The sequence below is a fragment of the Marmota marmota genome, unplaced genomic scaffold (genome assembly GCF_001458135.2).
Source record: "Marmota marmota marmota unplaced genomic scaffold, marMar, whole genome shotgun sequence".
Classification (NCBI taxonomy): Eukaryota; Metazoa; Chordata; class Mammalia; order Rodentia; family Sciuridae; genus Marmota; species Marmota marmota.
The window spans coordinates 22,518,585-22,537,692 of NW_026000240.1; the positions used below are offsets into that span (position 1 = coordinate 22,518,585).

Below are 19,108 nucleotides of genomic sequence, written 5' to 3' on the forward strand. Positions count from 1 at the left end.
TTGCGCAGTGGAAACCCAGAGATGACGATCCATCCTGATCAAGCCATTTCTCTCTTTCTCTCTCTCTCTCTCTCTTTCTCTTTGTCTTACTTTCATACTAAGCCCATGGCACCTGCCTGTGGAGCTGCCACGAGAGCAGGGATCTTAGGTATTTTTCATATTGAGATTCCAAATAAGATTTTGCTGGAGGAAAGTATTCTGCAGCTTTGAGAAAAAGTTGAAAGCTGACAGGTGATTCCTGAGTCTCCCTGAGGAATTCTGCAGGGAACTGCTCCTCAGCTCCTTGCTGTCATCTTCCCTGGCTGACTCTGTGTTGTCCCTGTCCCTTCACAGTTTCTGCAGTATTTCCAACCAGCCCACATAGCAGCCTCTCTATCAGCATGCCTGTAGTGATCTGTTTTTGTATCGGAAAATATGGTGCTGTGCAAGGTTGTCCTCAACAGATGGGAGCTTCCCATCTCTACATGCCCAGCCTGAAAAATGATAATTAATTTTTTTTCTGTTCAGCTTTATAGAAGGAACAAGAACATTGGTTTTTGTTTTAGTTGGGTTTGTTTTTAATATTTTTTTTAGTTGTAGATAGACACAATATCTTTATTTTTATTTGTCTATTTTTTATGTGGTGCTAGGAACCAAACAAGCGCCTGACCACTGAGCTGCAGCCTCATCCCCTAGTTGGTTTGTATTTTGTTTTTTTTTGTTTTTTTTTTTTTTTGCTGTACTAAGGATTGGATCCAGGGACACTCTACCACTGAACTCATCCTCAGCCCTTTTTATTATTTATTTTGAGACAAGCTCTCAATAAGTTTGCCAGATTGGCCTGGAACTTGTAGTCCTCCTGCTTTGGCCTCCCCAAAAGATGGGATTACAGGTGTATACCACTGAACACGGCTACTTTGATTTTTAAAAATAAGTAAATGTCACAAGCCTCTGATATCACATGACACAGGTAATATTACCTACATGCCACTACCTCCTATCTTGGTAATATGAGAAAGGAATAGTGTGAATAAATTTCCCTGTCATCACCCTACATACCCTATTTTCATGGGTATGTATAGTTGTTCCTTCCAGCCCCTCAACCTTTTCCAGAACTGAACATGCTGACAGCTGTGTGGCCTTTGGAATAGATGTTAATGAGTCTGGAAAGAACAAAAGGCTGAAAAAAAAATCATTCAAAGTGCAGCAAATAAGGAACTCAGTCCATAATTAAAGGGTTGTGATTTTTCTTTTTTTACTGTGAATCTAATAGTACTGGACTGGGTATGTAGCTCAGTGGTAGAGCACTTGCCTAGCATGCACAAGGTCCTAGGTTGGATTCCCCAATACCACAAAACAAAAGAAAAACCAAATAGCAATATGTTTTTGCTGCTCTCTTCACCTGAAAAGTCTTTGCTATTAAATATAGTATTGATCAGTGAGTCATAAAGATATAAGGTTCTTCCTTACCACTGGTTATGTCCCCCATATCATGAGGCATCCTCTTGCACAGGGTCCACAAAGTTAGGCAAAGTGTAGTAACAATTTCTAAGAGTTTGTTCTAGTAGAAGGAAAGAGAAGCACTCCACAGAAGTGTTCAAGCATTTCATTTTTTTTTCTCAGTTCTATAGTTTTGGAATATTTTTCCCCTCAATATTAAATGAATTTAGCAATAAATATAGACTAAATTTAGTTCTATGGGAGCAGAAACTAACTTAAGTAATGCTTCATAATAGTAGTGATAGTTTTTTTTATAGTAATTGATATGATAGTGGATTTTGGGACACAGTTAAGGCTAGAATAATTGGGCGCCTAACAACAGCAGCAAAATTCAGTATAAAAGACTAAGATATTGTGTCCATGTACAACTAAAAAATAAAAATTTAAAAAATGACGTTAGTTCTCCATATATTTTATAATCAGTACTAAGCTTCAGTTCCCTCCTCAGGAAAGTGTCAGGTTGGGGAGGCTCAGGCTGGATTCCAGATGTGCCCTGAGCATATGGTCAGGTTCCATTTTGCCCTAGAAACCATGATGGCAGTAAGTGAGGGCAAATTGGTGGGGCTTGGGGCCCCAGCCCCTCTACAGCCATCCAGAGCAGTGCTGCTTCCATCTGTTTTATGTAGTGAGGGTCCCAGCAGATGTCATCTGAAGAAAGGGTTCAGTGACTTTAAAACACATCCCTAGACTAGGCAGTCTAAAAGGTGTATTTGACCTGGGCACACTGGCACATAGCTATAAATCCCAGCACCTCAGGAGGCTGATGTAGGAGGATTGCAAGTTCAAGGCCAGCCTTAGCAATTTAGCAAGGCCCTAAGCAACTTAGTGGGATCCTGTTTCAAAATAAAATGTAAAAAGGGGTAGGAATGTAGTGCATTGGTAAAGTGCCCTTGGGTGCAATGATGGGGAGAAAAGATCAAAAGTGTTATTAATATAAGGGCTAGGGATGTGGCTCAGTGGTTGAGTGCCCCTGAGTTCAATTCCTGGTACAAAAAACAACCGCAAACTCCTAGGAAGCTGTCAAGTAAATGGAAAACATGAGCTCAGTTGGTGTCACTCTTGCTGTGTCACCCCAAGAAGAGCTGCAGGTACCACTGGGCTCTCTCCCACATCTGCTCTCTCTATTTCTGTGGTTGATGAAAATCCGGGGCCCCATTATTTACATAAGAAGGATGTTAGTCATTCTATAAGTACAGATATTTTTTTTCCCTTGAGATGTATTTATTGGGTTAAATCATTCTAATTTTTTAAAATGTTTGACTTTCTTATTCATTAGTTTAGGAGGACTGCCTCTTTAAACTAATTTTAAACAATTTTAAATGTATTATCTTAATTTGTTTAAATCCCAACTCTTCCACATTAAATGACCCTCTTCTTTTTCTTGAACATTGTAGCAAATTGCTTTCAAAAACCTGGTACAGAGAAATCGGCAAAATGAACAGCAAAACCAGGGCCCTCCAGCTCTGAACTCCACAATTCAGCTGCCATTTATAATCATCAATACGAGCAGAAAAACAGTCATAGATTGCAGCATCTCCAGTGACAAGTGAGTGGGGGAACTGGGGGCAAGTGCAGGGCTGGCCTTCTAAGAACATTCTCCCATCAAGTGCTCTGTTCCCTGCAGCCTTCCACGGGGGCTGCCTGGGAGGGTGAGCACCTCTCATGTGGGTGCGTCTTACTCGCCTCCACCATCCCCTGTCCTGTGCCAGGCACTGTCTGCCTGTGACATGTGTGGTGAGGTGCCTGGGCTGAGCTATAGTGTGACATGTGTGGTGTGGTGCCTGGGCTGAGCTATAATGTGTCCTGTGTGTAGTAATTTGTGCTGAATCAGGCTGTCACTAAGGGCTGGGACAGGTAGGTTCATTGGTGATTACAGTTTTTTAGGGAAACGTGTTAGATCTGGCATTAAAGCAATCATTTCATCATTTTATTATATCATACTTATATGTGCTTTTGTTTATGCATGAATGAAAGGCCATTAAAATGCTGAGCACATAACCAGGTGCAGTGGTGCACGGCTGTAATCTCAGTGGGACAAGAGGCTGAGGCAGGAAGATCATGAGTTCAAAGCCTGCCTCAGCAAAAGTGAGGTACTAAGCAACTCAGTGAGACCCTGTCTCCAAATAAAATATAAAAAGGGCTAGGGATGTGGCTCAGTGGTTGAGTGCCCCTGAGTTCAATTCCTGGTACAAAAAACAAAGAAAAAATGCTGGGCATGTTCTTTTTTAAAATCTCTCTCTCCCTCTCTCTCTTTCTCTCTCTCTTTCTTTCTTTCATTTTGTAGTTGTACATGGACAGCATGCCTTTATTTTATTTGTTTCATTTTTATGTGGTGCTAAGAATCGAACCCAGTGCCTCACACATTGCTAGACAAGCGCTCTGCCTCTGAGCTACAGCCCCAGCCCCAAATTTTTCTTTTTTTACATTATAATTGAAATTGATGCTAATATTCATCATAGCAAGTGGGAAGTAACCCTTTGCAAATTAGAGAATTCCTCTGGTAATTTGTTTTACTGTTCATGAAAAAGTTTGTATCAGTAGTCTGCAGGCTGTGGCCAGTACCGTGAAGAGGTTAAGGGTACACAGAAGGTGCAGAATGAGACCACAACAAAGCTCTATCTCTAGAACAAACAGGAGCGATGCCAGTGCCTCTCTTCCAGTCTCCCTGTGAGGATTAAGCAAAATAATGCCTCTGAAGGTCTGGTTCAGGGAAGCACTTGAGAATGTTGGCTGCTGTTAGGACAAGGGGTCAGCGAATAATTTGTCCAAGTTTGGAGACTTATTAAAGCCACAGGGGGACTCCACTCCTCCTCATTCCCACAGCCCCACCCAAGACTGTGGCAGGGACACCAACACTCCTTTTGTCTGGTGGCGTTTCCCTGTTTGTCTGTATTGCATACAGGGAGTCTGAGGGATGCTTCCCAAGCAGAGGAAGAAGAGGACTTAAAAAAAAAGCAGTGAGTGGGAATTTCAAAATGGTTTGAAGATTGAAATAAAAACATGGTATTAGAAACTGCAGGCTGTGAAGTCAGCCAGACACATTTTTCAACCTTTTAAGTTTCTTAGCCTTTCTGAAATCTCACTCCTTCTAAAAAAAATAAGAATTATAGTATTTACCTTGCCAGTTTGCAAAAGCTGTGGATGAATTCACATAAGACCCACCCAGGGCTCAGTTAGTGTTTTGTATCTGGATCACTGTTCCGAAACTTGGGAATTGTTTCAGAAACTGGGGTCTACGAGGGCAGCTGGTATATTCTCAGGCACTGGTGTCGCTCCCATGTGTTCTTGGGACAGCAGAGCTGTGGAGCAGGGTGGGGGAGCCACGACACCTGGCTCCTATCTCACTCCCTGCCCTCCCTGTACCCTTAACTTTTTCCACTGATAAAAACTTTTTCATGAAGGGTAAACTTAGCGATAAAGCAGTACAAGTCTGGAAAATGCTTAACATCTTTTCAGGGAAAAAATACCAAAGGCATTTGTAGTTAGTCTGAAATTAGACTCCCTAGAAACAAACACAAAAACATAAAGTTAGTCTCTTGATTGTCAGGGATTATAAAATTCTCAGGTTAGTCTTTTAAGTCTAAAAAGGGTGTCAGGAAGATCTGGGAGCTGTTGGCCTCAAGGCTTGTGATGCTGCTCACCCAAGCTAGGATCTGCAGGATTCTGTGCCTTGGGTGGTCACTGACTCATGCCCCAACCGGGCTGCCCTGCGTGGAGCAGCTTGTATGCACTTGTGTTCAAGGCAGGCTGCAGACCTTTCTGGCAGTTACTGTGGTGATGCAATCTTCCCCTTCATTAGCTGGGAGGCTTTCCCACGCTGAGGATTAGGTCCACAAAGCCAACTGCTTTTAACAGATGCCTAAAATCATCCCCTTGGCAGGCACCCACTTCAGATTTATTTTCCCCTAAAAACTTGTTCATGTACTTTATTCAAATCCATATACATAAGGTTATTTAAATATGGCATTTTGCTTCAAATTGTAGTTTGGCCCTCATCTGAGATCTACCATAAAAAGTGTTACCTTCACATGATTTTAATAGAATTCCATGACAAGTGAAACCCAGCATTGTCCCTGAACCTTCCCTTGAACTCGATTGTTGTGCCGGGAGGGCAGCTAGGCAGCCACATCCGGCAATTTTCAAGAACATGTCATGTATTTATTATGTGTGACACTTTTTCTTAGGACATTTCACTCCTTAGTCCCTTAAGACAGGATTTAGACATTGGTTTAATTTGTTAAAAGTCTTCCATTTAAGGACTGGGAATGTAATTTAATGGTAGAGTGTTTGCCTAGCACTTGTGAGGCCCTGGGTTCCATCCCCAGTATCACAAAAAAAGTGCAAAACAAAAAAAAATTTTCCATATAAGCCAAGCTTACTGGTGTGTGCCTATAGTCACAGCTGTTTGGGAAGCTGAGGCAGGAGGGTCCCTTGAGCCCAGTAGGAGTTCAAGACCAGCCTGGGCAATATAGCAAGTCCCTATCTCAATAAATAAATAAAATAAAAGTCTCCCATTTATGCTTAACTAAACAGGCTAACACTTGACTCATGAAGGTGAAGTAAGCATTCAAAATCTTTTTTGCCAAAGCTAATAAGCCAACTGTAGTAGAAAGATCAAATATCAAAGTAGACTTTTGTGGCAAAGCCATAGACAATTTTGAAAAGTGTTAAGTTTAAAACAAAATTTTATCTCCTGTTTCCAACAGCATTACAGCTAAAGTTTATGGACTGCTGGTGCTTGTTACAACTAGGAAAGTCACTTCTCGAGGTGTCGTCCCCCTGAAGCTGGTAGAATGGCTAGTGCTCTAAGTGGCAACAGCTTTGAGGAGATGGCTGAACTTAGGCCCTCATGCATTATAAAAGTACTGGGCATAAAACAATCCCAGCCTCTTGAGAACCACCGGAAATGCCATCCTATCTCTCTCTTCCCTGATGCAGGTTTGAATACCTCTTTAACTTTGACAACACCTTTGAGATCCATGATGACATAGAAGTACTGAAACGGATGGGAATGTCCTTTGGCCTGGAGTCGGGCAACTGCTCTCTGGAGGACCTGAAACTTGCTAAATCGCTGGTGCCAAAGGCTTTAGAAGGTTATATCACAGGTATGTTGACTGATGCTATCGCATCTTGTTCCTGATTAACAACAGTCTAACTTGTTAAAACCTTTCTCATAAAAAGCTGCAAAATTTTAGAACGTTTCCAACATTAAGAATTATTTTTACAGTATTGCAAACTTAGATTTCTATAACTCATATTATGTAGATCTAAATTGCCTGATTCACTATGAAATTAGGCTCTTCAGAAATAATACTATCTGTAATTTCCGGGACTAACCAAGAGGCACACTAGAGTAAGCTTTTAGTAAAACTTGATGAAGGAGTTTTTAAAAAATCCTTCCTCAGTGCCCTCTGGGTACTGAAAGGGATACTTTGAACCGTTTATAAAATAAAATATGTACACACCACCCTGCTCTAATGTAACTTTATGTATCTGTTGTTTATGCATAAAATAAATATCATTTGGTTAGTAATGAATTAAGAGAGAAGGAATATAGTAAAATTTATATTATCAGAAAACAGTGTCAGACTGGGTAAATATGGATTCATGTTTAAAATCATTGCTGTTCTTGACAGTAAAACTTCTCAAGTTGACTATGTTTACTGTCCTTGGTCCTCTCTTCCCAATCTTACATTGTTTTAGAGTCTAAAGAGTCACAGAACAGTGACTGCCTAGTTTAGGAGAGAAGCATTACAGGTGACGTCCCTGATGCCCACCCTCGGGTCTGCGTCCTTCCCTATCTGTTTCGATGTCACCACTCTGTTTCTTATTGTTTGCTTGCTTTTCTTTAGAGCTACAAATATGGTAAACAGAAGCAGCTTATTAATTTGTTTTGCCCATTTCTGACCTTATGTAAAAAATAGATTCACACTAAAATATCCTTTAGTGATTTGATTTTCTTTGACTCATCTTTATGTTCCATAGATTCATCCAGGTGATTTAATTGTAGCTGTAATGCATATAATTTTACTTCTGTATAAAATGTCACTATATGACTATACAGTTTCTTCATTTTATTGATGGTAAACACTTATGTTGGTTCCAGTTTCTTGATGCTTTGAACATTCCTATTCATTTATCTAGTGCTGTATACAAACATGTAGATCAAAATTATCAAGTGCATCTTTAGCTTTATTGGATGAGGCCAGCATTTTTCAATTTGAATTTACCAAATTGTATTCTTTTTTTTTCTTAAAGAGAGAGAGAGAAGAGAATTTTTAATATTTATTTTTTAATTTTCGGCAGACACAACATCTTTGTTTGTATGTGGTGCTGAGGATCAAACCCAGGCCGCACGCATGCCAGGCGAGCGCGCTACTGCTTGAGCCACATCCCCAGCCCCAAATTGTATTCTTATCTGCAGAATAGTAGTGTTCTGTTTTCCTAGTTAAGTGGGTATGATATCATTGTAATTTTTTAAATTAAGTTTTAATTCACATAACAGAATACACCATTTTAAAGTGAATAGCTCATTGGTGCTCTAGTGTATTCACAAGGTTGTGTAATCATAATAATCACTGTCTAATTCTAGAACATGTTTATAATTGAAGAAAGAACCCCCCTGCCCATTAGCAGTCTCTCCCTACACCCCTAGCCCTTCCATCCCTGGAAGTCATCCATCTACTTCCCGTCACTGTGGATTTGTCTGTTATAGACATTTCATATGGGAAATGATATGATACATGGCCTTTTGTGTGTGCTTCTCTCATGCAGCATAGTGTTCAGGTTCATCCATCCTGTAACAGTGAGATAGGTTAGGCTTCTCTTAGATGAAATACTTGGGACCAAAAATTTTTCAGATTTGGATTGTTTTTTTTCCCCTGTTTTGAAATATTTGCATATATGTAATAAAATACTTTGCAGATAGGATCTGCGCCTAAACATGAAATTCATTTGTTTCACATATACCTGTGTATATACATAGCCTAAAGTTAATCATGTATTTTTAGTGTGCCTGTGTTTTGGCTGTGACCCATCACGTGTGGTTAGATGCAGACTTTTCCAGTTGTGGCAGCATGTCAGTGCTCAGAAAGTTTGGATTTCGGTGCATTTCAAAGTCAAAAGTTTTGGATTAGGGGTGCCCAACCTAATTCCTTTTCCTTGGCAGATAATAGTCCTTGTGTGAATGTATCATATTTTGTTTATTCTTCCATTCATCAGTGGCTGGTTTGAATGATGCTATTTTGGACAAGTGTTTGTACAAGTGTTTTCGTGAACATGTTTTCAGATCTGCTGTCTGTATAAATAACTAGGAATGGAATTGCTGGATGTTCAACATTTTGAGGAAATGCCTCAACCGCGCGACCAGCATGCTGGTTTCATACAAGAGGTTCGTAGCATAGAAGTTAACTAGTGAGATCAAAATAAACACACAAGACTCAATTACCTTTTTCTTTGACCAGGTCCGAGATGGCCCTCCCTCTGGCTCTCGCCTCGAACCACCTGGTGGGACAACAAGGCTTACTCAGGACTAGCAGGAGAGAGAGAAAGAGCAGGGCACGCCAGGGAGTGGCCTTTTATTGGGGAACAAAAAATTCAGGGGAAAATTCCATCCAATGAAGGTCGAAGGGGACAGCATTCCAAGGTCAGGGTCAGTGATTGGTCTCAGGGTCAATGGTCAGTCACACCCCCGTACGGACAGGCTCTCGCACCTGGAGAAGGGTGGGGATTAGCTCTGACACAGTTTGGCCAGAACACCTCACACCCAATCAGGGAGGTACCCAATCACGTGCGAGAATGGCTTCCCACAAATGCAAACTGTTTTATAATGTAGTTATACAATTTTACCCCAGCAGTGTAGGAGGGTTCTAGTTTCTCCACATCCTTCTCAACACTTGTTATTGTCCATCTTTTTATTTTCTAGAATATTTTGGTGGTAGGGATCAAACCAGAGCCTGACTCATCGTGAGCATACACTCTACCCCCAAGCTGTGTCCCCAGCGCTGTCCATCTTTTTAATCGTGGCCATCCTAGTGGGTGTGAAGTTGTAACTCACTGTGATTTTTCTTTGTTTTTTCCCTAACGACCTATGATGCTTGCCATTGTCCTAATTCCTAGCAATATTGTACATTCTGCAAATGTAATTTTAATATTTAAATAATTTTTTTGCCTTTGCTTTCACCTAAAATTTACATCTTTTTATTGTTGTTTCAGTTTTGTTTTTTTTTAATTGTTTTGTTTTTGTGGGTATGTTTATTGTTTTGAGCAGCAATACTGGGGACTAAACCCCCAGGGTCTAGCACATCTTAGATAAGTACTGAGTACCTCCCTAACCTTTTTCATTTTGGGACAGGGCCTTACTAAGTGCCCACTTTGGCCTTGAACTTGTGATCCTCCTACCTTGTAGCAGCAACTATAGGTGCATACCACCAAGATCAGCCCCAAACCATCACTTTTTTTTTTTTTTAAGACGATTCTCACTAAGTTGCAGAGTCTGGCCTTGAACTTCCAATCTTCTTGCTCAGCCTTCTAAGTATCTTGAATTACAGGCATGTACTACCATGCTAGGCCGCATCACTTTTCAACAGCATCTTAATGTTAGTTCTAAAGTATAATACATCAAATATGAGCAAAGTGGTAGGTCTTATTTTTAGGTTGGCTCTTTGCTCACAACAGAAGAGTTTATTGACCCGGGTTTGGTTTCTGTTGGATTTAATTTTTAAGTTGGTGCCATCGACTTTCTGCAGCAGTGACCCCATCTCCCCACCCCATCAGCCAGCTGTCCCAGGTCTCTGTCCTGCTGCCTTCTCCCTGTGCCATCCCACATGAGTCCTGCTGTTTCACGAGCAGCCCAGTCACATGGAAGTCCAGCAGGGTCTGAATAAAGGGCTTACTCAATAAATCACCAGAACTGTATTTTAACTTAGTCCCGGCGAGAAGGCTGTGGGTGATTAGGCGGCCTCTGTGGTTTGATCTCTTCATGACCTCATTTGCAGACCGGGATACAGACTTTCTGGTTAGTTCAAAGGAAGAAACGTGTGCCTTTTTAGTGTGGAAGGGGACATAATGGCTTTTGGCAAGAGTGTGAGAACCATTGTGTGGATCCAGTGATAATGTGAAAGAAACGTAGGCTTTTCAAATCCATTGTGAAACAAAAGTAATCTGTTAGGCTCACAAACAAGTAAATAGCTGTGTTCTGACAGAAAGTTTCTCTAGTTCTATGTCCTAGTTAATATTCAGCACTCCTGGCTTTAATTTCATCTTCTCATAAGACTTGTTCTTACTTAATGTATTTAAAGACTGCTGTTCTTCTTAAAATGGAGTCCTTTTTTTCTTTTTTCTTTTTCCACAGCTGCCTTAGCCTTTGAAGAAAAAGGTTCACAAGGCCAGTCTAAAATTAATGTAGTCACCCCTCTTCTACACGAACAGCCTCTCACTTAGTCAGGCAGGATATCAGGATTTCCAGTTTCAGTACACATAGTCCATTTCTGTGCCCAGGAATACAAAAATATCATTTTAAAGTAAAAGCTTACTTTGGCAAGTTATATATTCTATATGTGTTGATTCTTACAATGTAACTAAAATAATTTCTTTTTAGGAGTGTATTTCTAGTGTTTCTACCACATTTTTTTTCTTTTCCTATGACACAATCCTTACAGTCACTGTAGAGAGACCATACAGTAATATCTGCATCTTGTATGTTTCAGTTATTGCCTTCTTTGAGATATCCGTTTAGATAGAGAAATAAGTATAAAGTAAAATTGCAGTAAGAACTCAGTCTTCAGTCAGTCAACAAATATATGCAACAGTGTTCAACATCTCTAGTAATTAGAGAAATGCAAATCAAAACTACTCTAAAATTTCATCTCACTCCAGTCAGAATGGCAGCTGTTAAGAATACAAGCAACAATAAGTGCTAGCGAGGATGTGGGGGAAAAGGCACACTCTTACATTGCAGGTGGGACTGCAAATTGGTGCACCCAATCTGGAAAGTAGTATGGAGATTCCTTAAAAAACATGGAATGGAACTACTGTTGGACCCAGCTATCCCACTCCTTGGTCTATACCCAAAGGACTCAAAAACATCATACAACAGTGACACAGCCACATCAATGTTTATAGCAGCACAATTTACAGTAGCCAAACTGTGGAACCAACCTAGATTCCCTTCAGTAGATGAGTGGGTAAAGAAACTGTGGCATATATACACAATGGATTATTACTCAGCAATAAAAGAGAATAAAATCATGGCATTTGCAGGTAAATGGATAGAGTTGGAGAATATCATGCTAAGCGAAGTAAGCCAATCCCCAAAAAACAAAGGCTGAATGTTTTCTCTGATAAGTGGATGCTAATCCATAATGGGGGGGGGGGCCATGGGATAAGGTGAGGAACTTTGGATGGGGCAAAGGGGAGGGAGGGGTGGGTAGAGGGTATGGGGATAGGAAAGATGATGGAATGAGGCAGACATCCCTGGTACATGTATGATTACATGAATGCTGTGACCTACTTCGTGTACAACCAGAGAAGTGAAAAATTGTGCTCCATTTGTATGCAATGAATTGAAGAGCATTCTGCTGTCATGTTTAACTGATTAGAACAAATAAATTTTTAAAAGAAGAACTACTCAGACTTAGAATAGGAGAAGTGTTGCATGTGCCTAGAAAATAAGTAGCAAGGATTTGTCCAAAATACTTCCTGTAACTAAAACAGTAATGTCTGTCTTGCTTCATTAAACTCAGGACGGCATTGTACACCTCCTTCATTAAAAGCACGACCTTTTAAAAGAAGGGCTAGTTTGAATTCTAAAGCAAAGGACACCAGGAGCAAAGGTGTCGGCAGTGACGGCCTCTGCAGAGGGCAGGCCGGGCTTCAGGCAGAAATCTGCCGCTGTGCCTGCTCCTTGAGCAAGGCGTCCCTCCCTGAGAGATTTCCGACTTGACTGTCACTTTACCCACTCCTGACTTTGGTGTTAACCCCGTCAGGGTCCATCATGGTGAGGACACCCAGCATCAGAGATATTCCATCTGCTGCTCCTAGTCCCAGGGAGCTGCCGCCTCGGGGTCTTCCCAATAAAAGGAATGAGTCTGAGTTTGTTCACCTTGAATTCTTTCTGTGGTTTGTCTTCCCCTGAGTGTGTGTGTGTGTGTGTGTGTTCCCCTGCCACTCTTGTGTTATAGAATTTTTTTTATTCCAAGGAGGTGAAGAAACCTGGGTTCTTCCCAGGGCGGGGAGTGGTTGAGCTGTTGTGGCGAGCAGCCTTGTCCCGGCTTAGCTGTGCCCTCTTCACACTCAAACAGCAGCAGCCATAGAATTTGCAGAGCCTACATTTTTTTTTTCTTTCTTTTTTTCAGATATCTCCACAGGGCCTTCTTGGTTAAATCAGGGACTACTTTTGAACTCTACCCAATCTGTTTCAAATTTAGACCTGCCCACCGGTGCCACCTTACCCCAGTCAAGGTACGTACTTCTTTTCAAGGTCAGGATGGCAGGCCGCAGCACATGGCCCTGCTCGCCCCTCAGGGTTAGGGTGAGCAGGGCCATGTGCTGCCTGCACAGGTCCTCGGGGGTGTGGCAGGCCTCACCTGGGGCAGCTCCTTCCTGTGTGCTTTTTCCCATGTTGTACAAAAACTGTCGCATTAACCACCCTGTGTGTGTTTCTGCTGTTCGATAGCGTAAACCAGGGGTTGTGCCTGGATGCTGAAGTGGCCTTAGCAACTGGGCAGTTCCTTGCCCCAAACAGTCACCAGTCCAGCAGTGCGGCCTCCCACTGCTCCGAGTCCCGCGGAGAGACCCCCTGCTCGTTCAACGATGAAGACGAGGAAGATGACGAGGAGGACTCCTCCTCCCCAGAATAAAGACAGGAGAGAACTCACGTTTCCACATTGATGCTCGTGTGTGTTAGTGTGAGCTCTTGTTTTGAGATGATTTCTTCAGTCTTTGCCTTTGTTTGCACCGTGTGTTCAGTGAGAACTAGAGAAACACAGCCAGCAAGTTACTGGAAGGCTGAGAGGATTGGAATGTTAACATAGTGTGAATGAGAACTGGCCACAGCACTAGGTCCCACCCGCACAAAGCGCCTTTCCTGAGAGGGGGAGCTATCCCCAGAACAGGCCCAGGAACGGGCGCGTCTCCGGGAGGCTGGCTCTCTGTGGCGCCCTCACCTACGTAATCATTTTAGAATTGAGGTTGCTACAAGGAACAGCCCCGATGACCATGTCTCTCCCCCTTCCTGGGCTGCCTCTGACAGGCAGGCGCGAACACGCAAGTGCCGGTGGAGGTGTTCGGTGGGGGTGGAGATCGCAGTCCTGGTGGCCCAGGAGCACAGGTTAACTGCTGAACTAGTTGGGAGTTTAGTTGAGGTGCTTTTATGCATCTGCTGCCTTAGACAGCTTCTAGAAAGGAGCAAGCGCTCGTTCTGAAGTACTTAAATGACATTTAGAATAATTTATAGCAAAACTGAAATTACCATTAGCCAATGCGTCGGTGCATAGGATTTCCTAGGCTACTTCTGGAAGCCAAACTAGAATAGCATTTCCATGTGCATTAACCACTCTGCCAGCACTGCCTTCTGCCAGCATTCTAAACCTGGGGTTCCACAGAGAAGGAAACTGTATCATTTTACTCAAAGCTGTGCATTTCATACAGCTTTTTCATTTATAATGAAAGAAAGAAGCAAATTCCTATGACCAAGTTGCTTGCCTACCGCTCTCTGCAGTCACTGTATGATCTCACCCAGTGTGCAATTTGTGAAAATGAACCAAATGTCATTACTTTTGCCTTGAAAGAAAAGTCTGTTTCAAGAATATGAACAACAATGTTTTCTTGTACATGTTACCTTTTTTCACATTTTAATTAATCAAAATGACCTTCCTAGATTGATTCCTGGGTAATTTGCCCTTCAAACTAACCCAATATTTCTGTGCAAATGTTGAACGCTGCAGTTGTCAGATGTGTGGTGGCAAGGAGCGTAGGGTGGGATTTCATAGCCAAAGGTGCATCCACTTCTCTGAGTGAAGAGTGTGCGAGGCCATACCCCCAACCTAATTACACAAAGAATAGTAGAACTAACTCTTGAATCACAGGGATTTGTCCTGACATTGTGCACCTAGCATCTGTGGACCCATCACCAAATGTGGCCCAGGAGGGCTCGTTCCTTAATCCCAGAGGGCAAGTGCAGGCTCCCAACATGCCTTTCTACAGCTCCACCACCAAGCTCACAGGGAGCTGGAGCTCAGAGCTATGGTTGGCTAGTTTTTTTTTTTTTTTAAACTAAGACTTTAAACACTGAAAAGCAAGAATATACAACTTTAGCTTAGGCTCCTTTGAGACGAAACCCTCATTCTGTTAGCACTAAGCTGTAGTGCAAACCCAGAGTATCCAAAGGGCAGGAGGCCTTGGCAGGTGCAGGGGCTTCTGCCTTGGCATGAGCTGGACAGCACAAGGAGAACATCTCCCCAGAGCAACCGGGAAGTGCCAGGCCTGCAGGGGCCTTCTGACTGGAAGGCCTTTACCTGACAGATGAGTGACATGGGGTGTCCCTCCACAACGTCCTTGAAAGGGGTGCCTCTTCCTCTACTAACCCCGACCTTTCTCCTCTCCCTACTGGAAGGAAAGGGGGCCCAGCAGGGACCTGGACAGACCAAGGGCCACAGTTAGCTTTTTAGTGTTCAAAATGTTGAAATGCAGGTTCCAGAAGACAGTCAGACAGTGGAGACGGATCCATGAATCATTCTCATTCCTTTGCCAGACAGCAGCATTCCCCTAGAGTCCTTGAGAAACCGTTTCCTTCTCTCCTGTCTCCATTGCTAAAGTGCTTTGCTTTAATTCATAAAGTGCAGGCTTAAAAAAGGCAACCGAAGACCATCACCCTCCTTGTCCACCACTGGCTGTCCTGCCACGTGTGGTGCTGTCAGGGAAGGTCCCAGTTCTGCTCTTTAGGGATGCATTTGGGGCACTGGTGAGGACATGTCGCAGAGTGGTGCCGTGGAACCAGTGCACGCTGACGTGAGGCTTCCCCACCCCCAAGGGTCACTGTCTTCTCAAGGGTGCAGTGACATTCAGTTAGTAACTGTGCTCCATGGAATGCCTGCAGCTGGCTCCAGGAGACCCTTTGTGGGAGGAGCCTCGCTGCCAGGGAACATGGTGCCCTTCATGGTGCCCTTCGTCATCCCCGCTGTAGGTGTCTCCCATCCATGTGCTCTTTGTGTGGGGAAAGCAGTTTCAGGAAGTTCGTGTATGTTGTACCTTATGATTGTGGAGGTCTTTGGAAAGGGGGCAGGAAAGGAGGAGCCCCCAGACCTCAGAAGTGCCCATTGCCCCAGAAAATCAGGGGTGGAGGCCACAAGTTTTAAGTTCTTCCTTTTGAGTCTTTAAAGAAGCAGGGGTGGGGGGGTTGCTTCTGCCATTTTACCAGGATGGGCAGGGAGAGCGCCTCCTCTTGGCAGAACTTGTCATAACAGGACTCTGCCTTATTTGAAAAATAAAGCCAGGATCTGACCCCAAAAAGAAAGTGGCCCTTGTCAGATAATCCACATAGAGACTTCAGGAAGGAGGGGCTCCCTGCAGTCCCACAGCCATCTGTGATTATGCTCTTTGCTAAATCAAAGCTCTTTGGGGCTTCTTAGGTCACAGAGACAGCACAGTATGTGTCTTAGGCCCTTGGGACACTGTGTGTGTGTGTGTGTGTGTGTGTGTGTGTGTGTGTGTGTGTGTTGGGGGCTAGCTGACGATGGGAACTGCAGGAACTGCCCTAGCTGATTCAGACATAACCACACCAAGAGAGAGCAGTCAATTTAGTTCTGTTGAGTTTTATACATGATTCATTTCAAGGGCTTTTATACTCAAGCTCCCTCCTCTAACATACAAGGGTTGTATCTAGTCAATAAATCTGTGACAAAGACCTTAAAACTGTGCTGCCTTGGTGGTAAGTATGGGGCAGGGCTTGTTCCTCCCCCCGCCCCCCACAAAAAAAAAGAATACTGACCTTAGCTCTCAGCAGTGTCTGTAAACTACTCACAGACTCTCTTGGACTCCCTACCTTCCTGTTCGCCCTCACAACCAGGCCTTAGAGAGGGACAGCGTCTCTGCATGTTCTCTGAGTCCTTAGATGTACAAAGACCTAACGGTGGAGACAGGAGAGAGAGCCTCATCCAGCATGTGGGCTGGCTCTGGTGACAGGGAGGACTGGACACCTGAGAACTGGCTTCCCAGTGAGGCTCCCCATTTTTATGCACCAAAGCTGTGTCAAGCACTGATTGGTCACCAATATGTATTTTTTTGAAGACCCTGTATGTTTAAGGAGTCCCCACCACGCCATTTGAATGACTCAGAAATGTGCCTTTCTGCCCCCAACTCAGAGTTGATACCGTGTTCTGTTAACTCCACTTTTCACTCACGGGAAAAGCCTGATGTTTGCTTAGGATTTTACTTTTCTAAACAAATTTTCAAGCAAAATGCCCATACAAATTAAAACATTCTCAGGAAAATAGCCCGTTTTAAAACCAAAATATCTCTGAAAAGTTAAGCTTAGTCTGAGGGATGTGGTTTTCCCACATACTCTAATGGTCACAATATGCTAAGGAAAGCCCTGGGTAGGGCGGCCACAAAGCTAGCCCTTCACCAGTGTTGGGATGGGAGGGAGACTGACCGTGCGGCTGGCCTTTCTAACACGGCCAACTCTTGTACTGCTCTCATCTGGCCTTTGCTTTATCAACCCCCCAAAAAAAGGCCTGCAGGACTGAGGCTGTTGGGACCCTGTTGCAGCCGAGGGGAACTGGGCCTCCCTGCTCTAGCTGAAGTGCAGGGTTTGGACAATGGGAGTGAACACCCCAGCCTGCTCATGTGGGGACAGGAACACCGAGCACTCTGCTTGCCCGTGTCCCTTGGCCTCAGTGTGGTCTCACAAAACCCCTGGCTGCCACTTCCTTCCCTGAAGGGTCCTTGCCTTCACTGCAGTCCTTCCAGAGGGCTCTGGATTAGCTTCAGTCCTGTGTCACCAAGTGCCAAGCAGCCAAGGAGCAAAAGTGAGACCTCCCCCAGCACAGCATGCACTGTCAGCTTGGGGTCTCTGCCCAGGGTTGGCAGTGGCAGCCAGGGAGAGGCGCACCCCCCAGGAGACCCTCAGGCTGGGCCGTGGTGGGGCCTGGGGAAAGCTGCGAGCTGAGCCTCTGGGCCCACTGGTTTCTTTCCATCCCATCTGTCACAGCAGTGTGAGGACATCTCCCCACCCCAATCATGTTTGGGTTTTAAAAGCCGTCCCTCATCCTGGTCCCCATGCCAGGCATTGTTAATTACAAATGGCCTGATAATGTAGCTTGTTCAGACTGGAGGCAAATTTCTGTCATCCTGAGGTCTCTTGATCTGGCGGCTTTCCTAAGAGGCGTCTCTGGGCAAGCTGCCGTTCTGTTTCGTCCACTCGTACCAAGACAGGTTCATCCCTCCGGTGTCCTGAGAAGTGGACCAACCAGGTGACCCAGTGCAGTGTTGCCCAGGAGGCCTGGGCTTCAGGGACTGTCCCAATACCTGGTTCCTCCACGTGATTTATTGTCAACATACATGACCTTGGACCTTGGGGTGGAGGCTCTGAACCCAAATCACCTTTTCTTCACCCTTTAATTTGAAGATGCTTTGTTCTGATCATGTGCTATTAGGTTTTATTCCCAGAAAAATATGGTTCTGCTTTTTTCTGCATGAAGGATATACCATGGTGCCACACGCTTAAGAAATGAGGCCACATCTGATTTGCTACGTGTAGATGCTCCTGTAGAGTGAAGTACCTAACCCGATATGGTATATTATTTTGTAGTATCTCAAAATTTGTAAATAAATACCCTTATTTTTATATGGAAATTTTATAGAAGAGCTATTTCTGTATACATAATTACCAACAAGTCCTAAGCATCTTGAACCCCCCAAGCATCACCTGCAGTGGAACTGACCGAGGGGTTGCACAATGTTGCCTTCCCAGGACCCACTGGCCGCAGTCTCTGAGGTGGGCCTAGGAAGTGATATTTTTAATAAGCTGACTGATGTTTCTGTCATTTCAAGTGTGATTACTTTCTCCATCCTGTAAGATTAAAAGAAGAAACTTACACTCTAAATGAGTATAAGTTGCGCTTGAGAAAAAAAATGTATCAGACTGTTTTATGATTTGAGATGTATTATAGAAAATAAATAATTTAAAATAATTCTGGTCTCATTCGTAGTGACGAAGTGGTGGTGCTGGTGCTCTGCCCAGACCCTCCCTGTTAAGCCCTGGGATCTTCTTTTCTTAGCTGGGTCCCTTCAGTGACGGTACATGGGCAGCCAGTGAGATCCAAGAGCTCAGTCTCCTCGCCTCAGTCTGGGTGGTCTGATGGGCCACCCTGGTGTCACGGTCCCTGTGGAATTGGCTGAGCCTCTGCCTACAGCTTCAGCTGCACTGGGGATCTTTCCTGGCTACTCCATGGGGTCCCCAGGTGCTCAGTGCGTGCCACTGGCACCACCTGTGAGCAGAAGGCACATCAGAGTTTAAAAAGTTGTTCTCAGATCCGTGACTTTTGTCTTCTCAAAGGTCACTTTAGAAGATAAAAAAAGATTATTTACTTATTTGTTAATTTTGGCACTGGGGATTGAGCCTAACCACTGA

At 43.7% G+C, this 19,108-nt stretch overlaps 1 protein-coding gene across 12 annotated transcripts in view; it reads left to right on the forward strand.

The window, feature by feature from the left end:
* Positions 1-18,668, forward strand: part of Tfdp2 (transcription factor Dp-2) — a 160,756-nt gene extending 142,088 nt beyond the window's left edge. For all 12 annotated transcript variants that reach the window (XM_048794190.1, XM_015486982.2, XM_015486981.2 and 9 more), the window contains 4 exons: positions 2,874-3,025; positions 6,418-6,584; positions 12,834-12,939; positions 13,154-18,668. In XM_048794190.1, coding sequence (XP_048650147.1) covers positions 2,874-3,025; positions 6,418-6,584; positions 12,834-12,939; positions 13,154-13,337 — 609 coding nt within the window. In that variant the 3' untranslated portion in view covers positions 13,338-18,668. The remainder of the gene's footprint in view (positions 1-2,873; positions 3,026-6,417; positions 6,585-12,833; positions 12,940-13,153) is intronic.
* The last annotated feature ends 440 nt before the right edge of the window (positions 18,669-19,108 follow it).